The sequence below is a fragment of the Aulonocara sp. 'chitande type north' Nkhata Bay genome, linkage group LG15 (genome assembly GCF_057382095.1).
Source record: "Aulonocara sp. 'chitande type north' Nkhata Bay isolate Kocher_YH1m ecotype deep benthic linkage group LG15, A_spYH_male_GT1.1, whole genome shotgun sequence".
In the NCBI taxonomy this organism is placed as follows: domain Eukaryota; kingdom Metazoa; phylum Chordata; class Actinopteri; order Cichliformes; family Cichlidae; genus Aulonocara; species Aulonocara sp. 'chitande type north' Nkhata Bay.
In genome coordinates this window covers 10,781,906-10,798,072 of record NC_141358.1, presented here as the reverse complement: position 1 = coordinate 10,798,072, position 16,167 = coordinate 10,781,906, and the positions used below count along the sequence as shown (strand labels likewise).

Below are 16,167 nucleotides of genomic sequence, written 5' to 3'. Positions count from 1 at the left end.
TTGTTTTTTCACAATTCAATTCAGTTTTATTTATATAGCACCAATTCACAGCAACAGTTGCCTCAAGGTGCTTTATATTGTAAAACCTATAATATTAGAAAGAAAAAAGAAACAATTACACAACCACCTATGAAAAAGCATTTGGCAACAGAGGGAAGGAAAAACACCTTCAGCAGAGTCAGCATTATGCCAAAAAGTGATCAACTGTCATAAGCTAATTTCCGGTATTTCTGAAAAATTGCCTGTATTTAAACTGTTGTAAATACTTGTTAGCTTATAAGTTGTCAAACATATGTCAAATGTATCTCTTATGAATAATATCGAGACATTTTGAGTCAGAAAGAACATCCCTATCGCAAATTAGAAGCTGCAAACAGTTTTTGGCAAAGTCAGTTGTAAATATCCTTTATTTACTTGGCTAAAAAGACATTAAACATGTGTTTTTTAAGAGAGAGATGCCCAAGAGGGCAGAAGAAACTGCAACATATACAACACAAAAGGACCGGATTGATTATAATGTCGATACAATAATGCAGAGTCGTATGGATATGGATGTATTTATTGCTTTTAACAGGTTTCATGGTAACATCCACACAAACTGTACAGGGTAATACTGAGTGTGCAATAGGTTAAAGAAGCAAAGAAAAGCACGAGATCTGCGATGATTGAATCCGTTACTGGGCTGATGTCTCCAGCTGGCTTATGGTCATTATTGTTGTAAGCTGGTTAAAGTTTTTCAGACTTGCAAACCCCCTAAGACTGATGTAATGAGTCTCCATCTGTCCCACTGTGACGCTGTAGCTCAGACCTTTCTTGCTGATTACGGTACAACTAAAAATAGCTGCCAGGTCTAAGGCAACTAGTACTGCTTTAACTGCTTCCTTATCAACAAAGCTCTCTGACACTTGAAATAAGGCACCTTTAAGTATGTTTACTCCTCAAATGGCACAACAAACAACAAGGGGGAAGGAGTAAAGTAAAGATGAGTGCAGATCACCTTGTAATGACCCAGCTTTTGATATTCTGTATATACAAATGTCTGTGATTGTTAATCTACTTTACCTGACAGTCTGTGGTTTTCTTTTGTGACTCTGATTGAATTGAACTGTAAACTTGTTTACACCTAACTAGGAGTTAGTCCACTATGGGCAAAACCTCAGAATATAATTAGCATTACGACTAACATTTCTGGCTACACACTAATGAGATAACTAAAGCCATACCAGCAATAGAACAGACCTAACAGCCTGACTGTGCCAAGGATCGCGCATATGTTGTACACTGAGCTATTTCTGTCCGTTGAAGTGTAGCTCTGACACGTGTGTGAAGTTCTGGCAGTTGTACAAACCTCTTTAACGTAAGGAAGTGTACAGGTCAGCAGGGGTCAAAGCATTACAGAGAGTACTCTAAAGTAGCATTTCACTGACATTTTACAATTTTCATCAACCACAGAAATCTGTTGAGAACGTAGCCTGCTTCTCAGAGTACTGTTTGTCTCCAACTAAGACGCCTCATATCCAGAAACTGAGGCATCATCATCCCAAGCCCTTAACTCAAGTCCTTCTATGGTGGTGAAAAGTTCAAATGTTTTAGTATTTTATTAGATATTTTATTTCTCAGCAGGCTGAGACCTATCCTTCACCCAATAGGCCTGGCTGCATTAGACTAATGTGATAACTATGTTGCTCTACTCTTGCATCAAAATACACTAATTACTATCAGTTACAAGTACTTACTGAAACGGCAACTTCATGAACCCATTTCGTTTTGGCATCAGGATAAGTATACCTACTGCTCACTCACAAACAGCAGCTTGAAAACAAACAGATGTTTAGCAATACTTTGAGAAGGCGGCCCCTTTTCTCAATGGATCTCCCCACCCCCAAAGATTGAGGGCCCATATGGCATAGCGAACCCAATTCCTTATTACAAGTACCTGAATGTTTCACCTATAAGGTGAAAACAGTTGTCATCAGCAGGCAGCATAGGACCTCAGCACACACACTGCTTCAGGTAAGCCACCAGTAATTGCATCGATTTCCCATGCTGTTTACAGAGGCTTCCATGCTCAGACCTCAAGGCTCGCTTCAAAAGCTGTACAAGCACCTAATCAAACTGTTTGGACTCACAACCTGCACTATGGCCATATCTTGCCGAGCATTTGAATAATTAAATGTAATTAAATTCATTTAAATGTTATTCAAAACTAACACCACATAAAACACTGATGGCACAGTAGGGCTAAAAGATCCCGAGGAGTGAATGGCAGCACCAAGTTTTGACAAGGTGCCAGATAAAGTAATGTGTTAAATGTTCACTTCCTAATATTTTTCATGCAATGTTAATCTTAAAGTGAAAGAGTGATTATGGACGATAACAAGCTTTAAAATGTCTAAAAAAATGATCTTGACTCAGTGCTTCCACCAACTGGTAGAATGAAAGACTATTGGAAAGCAGGATGCCCCATCCGCAGCTGGAAAATGCATCAAACACATAGCATCCACATTTCATTTCTTTAAAAGATTTTTCTATATGTAAACGGAAAAAAGGTAAGATTAGGGAGCCTTTATCAGTCCCACTGTTTGTAAATTGACAGAAATTTACAAGGGAATTGCACAAGAAATAAGAAAGGTAGTGTATCATCCAGTGGAGTCCAGCACTGAATAGAAAACCGTTTGAGGAGTTGATTTAAACACTGTATGGCGTTTGAATTTGTATTCAGATGATTTGTATTGGCATCTTCTCTGGAAACAAAAAGCCAATATTTGTCATGTATAATGACTACCAGTGTCCTCTTGACTTTTATAATCTTACCAGCTGCTTTGCAACATCAGTAACATCCACTAGACTAAATTAAATTAGGTTATTAGATTAAGTAACTTTACGCCTAGTACTGTATTTTTTTTCTGTACTCCAATAAATCTGTATTATTTCTTATTATGTTTTCAGAATCTTACCCAATAAAGCTTTGTTTAAATTTATGTTTTTCCCTCTCAGTATTTATCCAGTGATTCAAAGACAGGGGCAGGTCCTGTGTGAATTGTACATGTTCTAACATGACTAAAGGCTCAATCGAGTGGTGGGCTGTCACCATATTTACGGCTAGCCAGGAGCAACTGCTCTGCTAGCCGTCTGGCTAAGTAAATGATGTCCCGGCGTAGCTAAACTTTAGTTAAGTTGTCCACCGTTACCTGTCCGCATGCCTCATACTTTTGGGATTTAACTGTTTTTTAATTCATGGTAAGCAAAAAATGTTTTCCGACATTAATAAATAACGGGGGGCTATAGATATAGTTAGCCACGTTAACGTTAGCATACTTCGCTAGGAGCTATGCCTACATTTGAATCGTAGGAGTTAGGCTTGTTACACCTAGTAGAGACAAGTTTGTGTCTAAACTTAAAAGAAATCAAGGAAATGTACTGGAGTGCTGTAGAAGAAAATGGTTGTTGAATGGGAATGCTAACGTGTTATTATTTAACCGGTAACTCTTGATTTCGCATTTCTGTCCAGATGCTGGAGGATAATTTCACCATATTCTTGTCACTGGCTAGGAAAACGATGAAGGAAAATGATCGGTTCGGATATACTCGGTGTTAGCAGTATATATTAGTGCTTCCGCTAATTTGGGCATTCCAACTTCAGCAGGCCGAAGACAATCCAGCAGCTTTCCTGATTTTCGAAGCAGTGGTGGAGACTCAGCTCAGGACTTAAGTACCACCCATCTGCCCTTCTCTTGGATCCTGGAAAAGCAACGCCTCCTTGTGACTGATATTCAGCATGTCAGGTGCGTTAACGGCAAGCTATTTTACACCTGCTCCATCACTGCCTAGAGTAATAAATCATGTCCTCCACATGAAGTTGAACCAAAAAAAGGAGCCCAAAATGCATACACCAATAAACATACACTCCACGATGAACCACTGCTATCAGATAGAAGGAAAGTTTTTGTTATAGAAGCTTCCCATTGTTGTTTCTCGGCTGGATGATCTATCTGGTCCTGCAGCCAAGTGTGTGAACTTGCACCAAAAATCCCCTGCAGACCTTTTGCCTGTGCTGGCATCCTTAGCTGACATCCATGGCTGCATTCCTTGAATCTCAAGCCCACTCACTGAATGGCTATCCCACAGTGCCCCTTTTGCCCTGCTTCTCTCCACCCTACTCTTTCTTTCTCCCTCTCTCGCCCAGCGAGCAGTCCCAGCTGGATAGTGGGGTCCATTGTGTCAGTGAGATGTTTATTAATGAGAGGGATGCACACGGAGCAGAGCTGCTATAGAAGGACTAATCACTAATCTCTTCGTTAATGCGGACAACCTGTGTATGCAGTGGCATACATTACAAGGAAGCTGTGTGACAAGGACATACAAGTTGGTGTTCAGTGGGGTGTCTTGGTGAAGTTTAGTTGTATTTTAAAGTTTTTGGAGAAGTTTTGTTTCTAGGTTTGAGTGTTTGTGTTGGGATGGAAGTTTAGCTTTTATGTGTAGGTGCAGAAACCAAGTTCTGTTAAACAAGAAACCAAGTTTTGTTTATATTATATACGTTTGGATTTAGGAAGAAAGGTTTTTGTATCTATGAAAGGAGTAGTGTTTGTCTGAGTGTGTGTGTGTGTGTGTGTCTGTTGCCTACCATGCCTTTGCCTCCGCCTGATGTCCCGGCCACTCAGAGGCTGGCACTGGACTGTCGTACCCTTCTGGACCATCGCGTTGGCAAGGGTAAGTGACAACATCACCTCCCCTGTGGTCTTTGGGACCCTGCTTAGTGTCACTGAATAGCTGGTTTTTACCATACTTCCCAAATTCACATTACTTAAAAATAAGTCATTGTGAAAATGGAAACTATTATTTGGGGTCTGCCTCTCTCAAAGTTGCTTGAAATTGTTCACAGTTAATAATACAAGGTGCTGCTAAACAGTGTTGCCCAGTTACCAAGGCAGATTTTATTTATTACTACAATCAATTTATTGCCAACCTCAATTAATTGTACAACTGCTGATTTCATTGGCAATCAATAATGCACTTTTGGGAATTGCAGAACTGAGCTTGATTGATGGATCTTTGCATTCTAAAACCCTGTGAGCTGCTACTATTTCACATAAGAGAGAAACACCTAACATGTTGTTATTTTAGATGTTTAGTTCATTATAAGATCGTCTTAGAAGACTGAAAACTGTGAACCAGAGAGACTGAGCACTTAATACATAATAAGTGTGCATTTGAGTTTTTATGAGTGCACTGCAGTATTGTGAGGTTTCTGATCAAACCGCTGCAAATTTGTGCATTAGAACAAATGTGATGATCGTATCTCTTTTTAATGGCTTTGTGGTAATAGTTATAAAAAGATAGGATTCATTTGAAAGTTCTGCTTTTGTGGCGCATTCATGTTGCTCTGGTGATGAGCTTTGCCATTCGTGAGATGGAAGCAAGCGCTGTTGCATAGAGCAGGGCGATATGACCAAAAATATTTATCACGACATACATTTGAAAATTTGCGATAACGATATAACTGACGATATAATTGACACTAGACAAATTACTTTACAACTCCACAACTTTATTAGTGCAAAAAAACCCCATCTATGTATTTTCACATAAACAAGCAGCTGTTTTTTATGTGCATTAAAGTTATATAAAAAATGTAACAGTGCAAATGCAAATTCCTTGCTGACAGTTTAATCAAAAGGCATTTCCAATGGAAATTGGCCGACATATCCTCAGCATAACCATGTATAATATCCACAAAACATTAAAAAGAGGTTATACACACACAATACGGTAATATTATGTTAAAGCACCATACGCATCACTGCACGAGGCTCCTGCCTACGATAGCTGTAATGCTCCGACAATCCATCAAGCGGTGCAGGTTCGTAGCTTAGCAAAGTCATACTAAAACATTTGACAGATTTTCGAGCACCGTGTAACACATAAAATTGTTTTGAGGTCAGTAAACACAACCAGAATTCATACATAAGGCACACGGGATTATAAGGGGCACTGCTGATTTTCAGAAAAGGATTGATTTTAAGTGTGGCGTAGTTTCCAAAAAACACGGTAATAACGACGGCCCGCTAGCATGCTCTGCCAAAAATAGTGCTTTGGTGTGTATTTGACGGATGAAAGCTAAACCAGTTCCACACCACTGAAGTTGCAGCATTTTTACAAACCAATTCTGGTTCATCCGTTTCATTCAACGATCTGCTTTCGCCCTTCTCATTCTCTGTCGCCGCCGTGCTTTTTCCGCCATGTGCGTATGAAAACAAAGGCATTGCGCATGCGTGTTTTACCCATATTCAATATTTCATTTTCTCACCGTTGCCCAGCATGTATTACCATAAATGGTATGATATGGCCCAGCCCTACTGTTGAATTTATCTGCTGTTTTTTTTTTTTTTTAGAAAATGAAACCTGGAAGAGAAAACGTAAACTGTCACTTCATTAAAAGGAATGGTTATTTGCTTTTGTTTATGCAAATATCAGTACACATGGTTATGTAATCGCACATTTCCTACTGTAAGGAAGTGTGGCAGAAGGTTGCATAAGTGCAGAAGGAAAAGCTGAATTTAAGTAAAGCAGAAAAGAGGGGAAGATTAATGATGAGAGGAGGGCAAGAGTGATGCTGGCAGGGGGTGGAGAGAGGGAGACGAGAGGGTTGTGTGGGAAGGAGGTATTCTCCCTTTTCATCTTTGTGGTGCACATTTCGCTCTTATTCTGTCAGTCCTTGCCTTTTTTTCCCTCTGTAATTGAAAGGTAGATTATAAGTGAGTTTGGTGTGCTTGTATGCACGCTTGCATGTCAAAATCTGCACTGCCCCCGTTAAGAAGGAGCACTGTTGCAGAAGAATGGGAAAATCCAAGGTCATCACGGCATGCTTTCCTCTGACGTTGCCTCTCAGCCCCTTTTTGTGCGCAAGTGTGTGAATGACTGTGTGTGTGCCTGCATGGCAAGGAGACTGTGCGTGTGTAACTCATAGCAGCGAGCCAGCCTCTGCACCAATCACGGTGCACATTCATATGCCTTTTAGCTCCAAGCACACGTGCAGGCATTTATCCCAGGCTGAGCGGTGCGTGTGTTTGTGTGCATTTTCAGTGCCTCTAGGCACAGCAGTGTGTCTGCATGAGGAACTGAAGCTGCATTAAGAAAACATAAACGGCCGTAGTGAGCGACTTCCACATCACGACTAATGTACGGTAAGGTTAACAATCCTTTTTCCATTGCATATTGGTCTGTGCATTCTGGGCTGTGTAAACATGTGAGTAATATCAGGCATCCGCCGTTTAGCCTGTTTTCCTACATTCTACAAAGATGTTTCCTTCTCGGCTTTCTTGCGATAAAAAGCAGTTCTGACTAGAGTGTAGCAGCTCCTGAAAGCGCCTTATGAGAACTTGGACACTTAAAAGGATACTCACTGTTACATTACAGTAATAGATTACTCGGGGACTCTGCTTTGAAGATGTTTATGTTTGGTAATAGACACTTATTTACTCCTAACTATCACTGATAATGTTTCTTTCTGTTATAGTTGGTGTTAACAGGGTGTGTTCTCTGTCAGTGTATTAAGTATTTGCTAACTCTGGTTAACTTTGGGTGTTTGCGTTATAACCTTGTGTTCATATATGTATGATTCTTCAGTATTTTAGATACTATGTGTTAAATTATGTTTCTTTAAAAACAGAAAAGCTCTGGTAAGATCATTTTTAGATTTGATGAAATCCCCCAGATGGTTTTTGACATTTATTTTGGCTCTGATGTTACTGAGGCATGTTGATATATGGTTAATTGATTAGTGTTAATTAAAAATGTAGCCAGCTTTGCTTTGAATTGCAGACTGTTGATGGAGTAAGGTTTTGGTTTGGAGTGGATTTTTAACACAGGCGCTTCAAACTGAAGGCTGTACAGTGTGCTCAGCTTATAGTGTCTGTGCAGGTTTAAGGGATTCATAGTGTGTTGGACCAGGCTTGTGTTATATAGATTTGTTGGCAGCGGGGTCTGGCCATCAGTGTGTTGGTCGGATTACACCAGCCATGTTTGCTTCCACCCACACTGATCGAATGTGTGCTGTGAATCTGGCTCTTGGCTTAATTGGCTGAAAAACTGATGTATATGATGTTTTCCTTACGAAATTCCATATTTTCCAGTACCTCAAACATACCTAAGCGATATGGTGGGCAGGTATGGTGGAGTGTTATGGTTATATATAAGCAGGACATTTGAGTAGTTTTTATGTCATCCCCAAATATTTTTATTCCCTGTCACACTTCCCAAAAGGCTGTCACCCTCTTCTCTATGATATGTACTCTGCTCCTCTCCTCATCTGCTGTACAGTATTCCCAAACTCAGTGACAGCGTCTGTGCATACTGGTTAGCTGTTGAAATGGGCTTGCTCATTATTTGTTATTTGCTTACGCGCTCCTCGTTTCTCGTTTGCTCTCCGTATTGCCAGATTCTGCTGTGTGCTTGCATTTCTTTGTGTGAGTACAACGTTTGAAGATGTTTGCTGATGTAAAAATAGCAGGACTTTGTCTCTCTCCCCCCTCCCTCTTATGTAATGACACCCCTGAAGGGCAGCTTGCTTTGTAATCCTCATGAGAAGTGATGTGTTTCTTGGGGAAGTATGTATATTTACAGCAAGGTCACTGTATGCCTGTGTGTCAGCGTTGGCCTTCAAAACCACCGCTTTGCATGACCCTAGGTGAAGGTGAGGTCTGAATGTGCACCTGCAGTTCTGTTTCCCAAGTATACGCACACCTCCATACACACAGGCAGATATTAAGTGTGTTAAATATTGTTGTTGCTGGGTGTCAGGACTGTATTTATTCTCTCTTATCCGCCATGTGACTTCAGGCACAACAGAGCAGATTTGGGACAGCAGGTGCAGATGACACTGCAAGATGCGTAAAGCGTCATGCACCACCTTGTGCATTCACATGTATGTTTTTGTAGCATCCTTTGAGATAATTTCTGTTATTTTTTTATTTTTTTATTTAGCACTAGTGTCTACAGCTGATATGTGGGAACCCACAGTGCAGTTATTAACACCTCATGGTGTTTGTGTAAGTGGGTGGAGGATTTTTTCTTTTTTTCTGTTTTTTTTTTTTCAAAAATTGTTATTATCATGCAAAAACATGTCTTCTGTAGCTATGTATTTTTGCTTGCCTTTATTTTTCTTACTTCCACGTGCAGTTTTGTCCTCCCTTCTCTCCATTTCTCTCTCACCCTAAAGTGGAAATGTTAAGCTGATATCCTGGGGGAAATGGAGAGTGTAATCTGTTAATGTACCGGCCCATTGTTAGGAGGATAAAAATAGATTGTGATTGGCTGGCTTCTTCCTGTGGCGATTTGAAGGATGGTGGCCCCCCCACCCTTACATGTGTGTATATATCCACTCATAACTTCATGCTGGAAGATTGTGTAGCTTAACATCCAATTAGTAGCGATAGATGTTCACCTTGTCGTTGTATTAGTGTTAGAGCTACAAGTGATTTATTGTTCCTGTGTTTCAAGCTCGTCAGTGTGTTGCTCACAGTGTTTGCTGTGTAGGTTTTATTCCTTATTTGAGTCTGTGTGGAGGAGCTCGGTGTCCAGCCCATAAATGTGTTGTCACCTTGCAGCACAGCGTGGGTGGATGTCGTGAGACCCCCTGCTTTGTGCTTTTCACCACTGTCGACCAAATCATTGTGCACCCACTTTGTTTTGCCTTCTAAGTTTTTTTTCTCCCTAACTAACCCATCATTAGCAGAAGCACAAAACAGCCCTCATTCCTTATAACAGAAACTGAACACAACTTTGAAACATCACAGGAATTTCTGTGCCAGCAAATCAGCTGGAGAAATTTCCTCAGAGAAGCGGCATTGCAGTACACACATTACAATTAGAGTGCAAGCAGAATATGTAAATGTTTTAAATGGCGGTAGTTTAATTTTATGTTATAAAGACCTGTGGGTGTAATCGGCCTCTTTGAGCCACTTTCATCAAGTTTGTTGAGTTGTAGAAACAAATATGCTGTTTGGTGTCAGTCAGTTGATCTAACACTGAAGTAAAGAGAACTGGTTACAATTTTTTAAAAAGGAGGGAAAAGGCAGGATATATCCAAATGCTGCACCACAGGTGTGTGAAATAAAATGCCAATATATTACATAATTTAGTTTATTTAGAAATGACTTTCCCCAAAAAATTTTATGTGCAGCTGACAGAGAGGACAGAACAGATTTGTCCTGGACAGAGCAGATGCAATAAGTAGCACTAATCTGTGACTCATTCAGCACATCTCATTTCACCTCCCCCATCACACTCCCATCTCTGTATATGTCTTTCTCTCATTCTCCTGCCCATTCTCTGTCTGTCCGGTACCCTTTCTTCTGGAGACTAGGGACCCACTGTATTTTTTTATTAATTCAGTGTTGACTCCTACACTCATGCCCTGAGCCAATACAACAAGGATGTGAACAGGAGGTGGATGGAGTTTAGGTGGGTGCAGGAAGGGAGGGAGAGTTGCAGAGGCCTCATTAGTGTTTGAAGTGATAGAGGAAAGAGAAGAAGTGCTACGAGTAGACTCACACTTCCCTGAGATGAGCACATGGATGACAACTCCTACCGAGTTCAACACAACTTAGAGAGCAGACATGAGTCTTGAAAAACGCGCTTTTAGTACTCAAAGTGATAACTTTATTAAAAGGTCTATTAGGGACATCTTATCTGTTCTTGCAGCTGCCTTGCCAGGCGTGGGTCACTGATAATGTAGCAGAAGGCTACTAAATGTTGATACACAGCCTTGTTGCTCGGTCTAAATGACGATCTCTATAGCAGCAGTGCTCAGAAGTCTAAATAGTCTCAACACTCATTTTCTTTCTTTCTTTCTTTCTTTCTTTCTTTCTTTCTTTCTTTCTTTCTTTCTTTTTTTTTAATACTGGGAATTAATATAAAATGTTAAATGTGTTTGTTTTCAAAAGTTGGTTGGCCAAAAATGCAAGATAAGACAAAGTGTGTGAAAATATTTTGTTTTTAATTTTTCTGTTGTTATACTATGTGACTTTGATATGTTTGTGCTTTGAGAAAAAAAAAACCCTCATGCATGCACATCTCTTGGGAATAAATCATTTTCCACCCAAAGCTTTGCTTTTGTCTTGAGAAGGGACTCAGCGTTAGGGATAGCATCAGTGACTCAGGTGCATTGGCTGATGTTTGTTTCCTTGATTTTTACAGTTTGATTGTGCCAATTAAGTTCTAGATTGGATAGTCCTGTTTCTTTGGGAGTACAGGTGTCTCACATTTCAGGCTTGAAAAGTGTCCATTTATAATTAACTTTGGTAATGCATGACCTCTTCTCACACATATTTGACTTCCAACAACGTCTTGTGATGGGAAGTTTTTCAAGCAGCAACACATGTCCCAATGAAGATGATTGCTTACACAATTAGGTATAATTTCCTGTCATGATTGTACTAACAAAGACACTAGGGATGAGGGAAAGAATTGATGCAACATGGTATTGCGATATCTTGTGTGGTTATATCGTGGGTGTTACACACTCATGGTTTGATATCAGTGTTTGATATTTACCAAGTAATATTTTAATACGTTATTATACAGATATGACTCGTTATGAACAAATATTGAAGAGTGCATAAAATCTTTACATTTCCCGTCTTTGTCTTAATAGATACGTTGCTAACACCAAGGCATGGTGATTATAATCACTTATATTTATTTAACAAGGGGAAATGTTGTCACGTCCAAATATATAGGCTTTTCTTATTTATTGGATTTCACAAAGTATTTTGCAAGTCATATTTGTCAGTTCTGGCATAGCGTGAGCAGTGTTGTTGATGGTGTTGTTTGTAGAACAGAAAATAGCTTTTTTGGTAGTAGTTTGTTTGTTTATTTATTTATTTATTTATTTGCCTGTCCCATTTGGTTCTTTAGCCATCAGAATTGTTGTCTGAAGACCAGCAAGGATACCCAATGGATTTACTTTGCCAAATGGATCATCGTGGCATTGCCGTATTGGTCCATTTGGTCGATCTTTGTTTTTATTATTTATTATATTTTATTTTCAGATGTTACAGACGGGACAGACATGAGTGAGGGATAGGAAAGGGAGAAAGAAAGAGGAAGGAAAGGAAAAACAGAAGGGGAGAGGGACAGTGAGAAAGGGGGGGAGAAAAAAAATAAAAATCTCCTGGATCACCTGTTGAGAGAAGAATAGAAAACAAGCAGAAAAAAAACAAAGCAACATACTAAACACAACACCATCGCATTAATCTAGCTAAGTGTAAACAGCAGTAAATACTAAATATTCAATGTTGTTGTGCAGCACGCAGGACAGATGTGCTTCGAGGTAGCAGCCAAGAAAGGTGTAATTTGGGTCTACGAGCAGTGAACACCCGTGTGCATACCTGTGTGGATCAGCGCGCTTGTATTCCAAAGGTTTCTCCATGTAATGATCTGCTAGGGAGTGTGTGGGGGGGCCACAGCCCCGTCCTCCGGGGTGTGAAGCGGGTATGGAGGAGATCAAAACTCCAGACATCCAGAGGCCATGGAAGACCAACAGAGGGGCAGCCGCGCCACTGTTCCAGTAAGAGCTGAGGAGAGTCCCAGATGAGGGCTCACTCAGCAGCCGCGGAGCAGAAGCCAGGGGGAGTTGCAGTGACGCGCCCATGAGCTCCGCCGGCCCCCAGCTGTGCCTGAGTGACCGAGCCCCAGGCCGAGAGGCCGGGGGCACCCCACCTCCGAAGGGGCCCAAGCGAGCCCCAGGCTCCAGGCCCCGATAAGCGGCCGCCAAGGAGTGAGCCGGTGTGTACCTGGACGCCCACCCCCAGACACAAAGAACCACCAACGCACCGACACCTGAGGGAGTCCGCCACTGGCAGGGGAAGTGGTGGTGGGCGGAGATAGGCCTCCAAACCTTGGAGGGCCTGAGGTGTCCCCAGAGAGGTGGCGTCTGATACCCAACCTGACATATAGACACAGACATACAGGCACACACAGACACAAACATCCATTCCCCAGTCTGTGTAACAGCAGCAACAATAATGATTAATAAACCACTTTTTAATTTAAGTTAAGAAAAGGGAAGAAGATGACGTTGGGAGAAAGGAAGGGCAGATGAAAATCTTTCTTAGTGCACTGATTTTCTTTTCTTTTAATAAACGTTAAATACCTCCTGTCGTATTGTGTGTATAGGAATTTCTTTAAAAGCTGACATGAAGTCACCTTCTACTGTACACATTTTTTTTTATTTGTCTCAGGCTATATGTATTTGTAAGTTCATGCGTTTATATTTATGTATGCTGCTAAATTAATGATATTACGGCCTGACTATTGTCAGTTGACAAATATGAACAAATCCATTTTGTCCATTTTCCTGGCTGCAGTTGTGTTTTGTTTTTTTTTTCTTGCCGACAGGTCAGTATGACTTCTGTTAAAGTTAATGTTTATTTTCTGTAACTTATTTTTCTCCAGCTTTCAACCATTACTTCTGTTGTGAGAGCAATAATGTGAAGTCATTAGTTGCTGAACTGGAATGACTTTTTTATTGCCCATTTGTTGCAGTGTTCATTGAATTGGTACCGAAATGTGGCTGATTTGAGACTACCTCATTACTTTGGCTGACAGAGTGCAGACTAATACTACTACCAGAAAAAGAAAAGAGGAAAAAGACCTGATTTATTGTATTTCTATCAGTCACGCTGCACAAGCCTAATTGAGCACTTCTCTCTTGTTTTTGTTTTTCCTCTCCATTTTCTCCTTCCTCAGGGGTTTGTGGCTGTTGCGGGGCACTCAGGCCTCGGTACAAGAGACTGGTAGACAACATCTTCCCAGAAGATCCAGAGGTGAGAAGTGACTCTTTCTGTTTTTTTATTAATACCTCATGTTGTCAAAGTCAAATACCATTCGTCTACATAGTGTAGAGTTACATATAGAAATCATTTGGTGCTTTCGTATCTGTGGATAAAAAATAACTGGGGTCATTGTACGTTAAGGATAAAAATTGAGCTTTGCCAGGTTTAGCTGGTAGGATCCATCTGTGGTCGCTTTGCTTGCAAATATAAATAGTTATGGCAATTTATATTTAGGAGGATTTATATTGAGCTACATAACTGCCTTCTTCAAAGCTCATCTTTCCTACCATTTTTCTGATTTACTGAGATCTGATGCAGATGACTCATAAAGGGAATTAATCTGGGCTGAGACGAAGAAGCTGATTTGCTCTTCATTACTGCCTCAATGCTGCTGCAGTAACCCACTTTACCTTTTAGATCTATGGTCTGCAGTACAGCGGCATAGTTATACTTAACTCTTTTCCCCCCCCCTGCTTTTTGTCTCTGTGCACCTGCTTATTGTGCTCCAAAATGAAACCTGCAGTGGCTGAGTCTGTAACTAATGGTGCTCCAGCAGATTAGGCATAATTAAGGAGTCTGATAATGTTGACTCGAAATTGTGTCACATCGTGTGAGCATGTGAATGTGTGTATATATGCATTTATTGAAATACTTGATGGTAAAGAAGTTAAATATAGCAATGTATTCTTAGGTTTGTATGTATTTGTTTTCTTTTTTACTTGTCTTTGCTAAAAAATAAATTTGGAAAAGAATTGAGGTCCTATTTAATTTGTAAATGTGCAGTGGCTGGGTAGTGAAACTGGAAAATTCTGAAATGTAGCGACCAAAAAAAGCTACTAATTTCACTGGTGCTTTTTCTGTCTTCTCTTAAAAATTGTGTTGATGGTTTGGATGAGAAGCCATGTTTGTAGGTAAACTTAACAGTCAAACTGGTTATTGCTCATTAAACTAATTTCAAGAAGATGGTAGTTGGTAGCGCATTCTTCGTACGCAGGTATGACAGCAGATGTGCTCTCTTAGATTGAATTCAGATATATAAAAACAATGACTGCATCCTGTTTTTGTGCATGCTGTGACATTACCACTTAGGCACTTACATTAAAAGGGGCATTGTTATTGTTCATCCTGCTAAAATGTGTCCCTTGGTTAGAGACACATCCCCAGCTAACATGAGTGAGTTGTTTTGAACATATTGTGATGTGCTATTTTTTTGTGCGTGTAAATGGCAAATTATATGCATAACTTATAACAATAAAAGGAACAATTATGTACAGGATGCTTGGATTGTATAAGTAGTTCCACTGGTGCTCATGTCTTCATCACAAGATTTATCATTTTACAGAGAGTTACCCATTTTCATTTATACAGTGTCTATGAAAGTAACTTTTTTTTTCTGTTAATGTGGGTACAATATTGAGAAAAACAAATTACACCTTCTTCCAGTTCTAAGGTTTTATGTATCAAGACAATAAAAATCATGTTGTCTTAAGTTGTGGAAATTTGCTAACACAAAGCAAAGAAAGAAAGACACCAGCAATTACCTTGGAGAAGTAATGAGAATGAAGCCATTTGCCAACAGTTGGAACTTCATCATTGTACAGGAAGAAAGATTATTCGCAAGTGGAAAGCTTTCAGGGTGGTTTCCAAACTTCTCAGCAGTGGATATCGTATCATCTCAAAGTCAGACTGTCAGACACCCCTCCTGCAACCCCCCCCCCCCCCCCCCCCCCCCCCCGCCATCTCAGACTCTAGCAAATTTAAATGTTAAAGTTCATGACAGCACAATTAGTAAAAGGTTGAACAAGTATGGCTTGTTTGGCAGGGTTACCAGGAAAACGCTTGGTAACCCTCTCTAAAAAGGACATGACAGAACAGCTTATGTTTGCGGAACTGAATCTGAACAAACCATGCGACTTCTGGGACATGACCTTTGGACAGACAAGACCAAAATCAAGCTCAAACACCTCATACCAACTATCAAGTGCAGTGGTGGAGGGGTGAAGATTTTGGCTTGTTTTGCGGCCAAAGGACCTCTGCAGCAGTCATTGAGTCAACCATGAACTATAGTATAGCAACTAAGTATTCTAGAGTCGAATATGAGGCCATATGTCTGACAGCTAAAGCTTGAATAAAACTGGGTCGTTCATCAGGACAATACTCTCAAGCACAGCAGCAAATCTGCAGCAGAATGGAGGAAAAGGAAAAGAATCAAGGTGTTGCAGTAGCCCAGTATAAGTTCAAAGCTCAACCTGATTGAAATGTTTTGATGGGACCATAACAGATCTGCGCTTTTATAAAGACAAGTGGGCCAAAGGTTGTCAGAGACTAAAAA

The 16,167-nt window shown here is 40.3% G+C and overlaps 1 protein-coding gene across 5 annotated transcripts in view; it reads left to right on the top strand.

The window, feature by feature from the left end:
* The first annotated feature begins 3,077 nt into the window (after positions 1-3,077).
* The window catches only part of LOC147312571 (protein EFR3 homolog B), a 30,761-nt gene continuing 17,671 nt past the window's right edge, over positions 3,078-16,167 (top strand). The window contains exons 1-3 of one of the 5 annotated variants that reach the window (XM_086264068.1): positions 3,078-3,240; positions 3,644-3,785; positions 13,750-13,826. In XM_086264068.1, coding sequence (XP_086120194.1) covers positions 3,779-3,785; positions 13,750-13,826 — 84 coding nt within the window. In that variant the 5' untranslated portion in view covers positions 3,078-3,240; positions 3,644-3,778. Of the gene's footprint in view, positions 3,241-3,511; positions 3,786-4,277; positions 4,711-7,001; positions 7,185-13,749; positions 13,827-16,167 lie in introns of those variants that run through there. The other 4 variants (XM_086264069.1, XM_086264067.1, XM_086264066.1 and 1 more) reach the window with 4 other exon arrangements.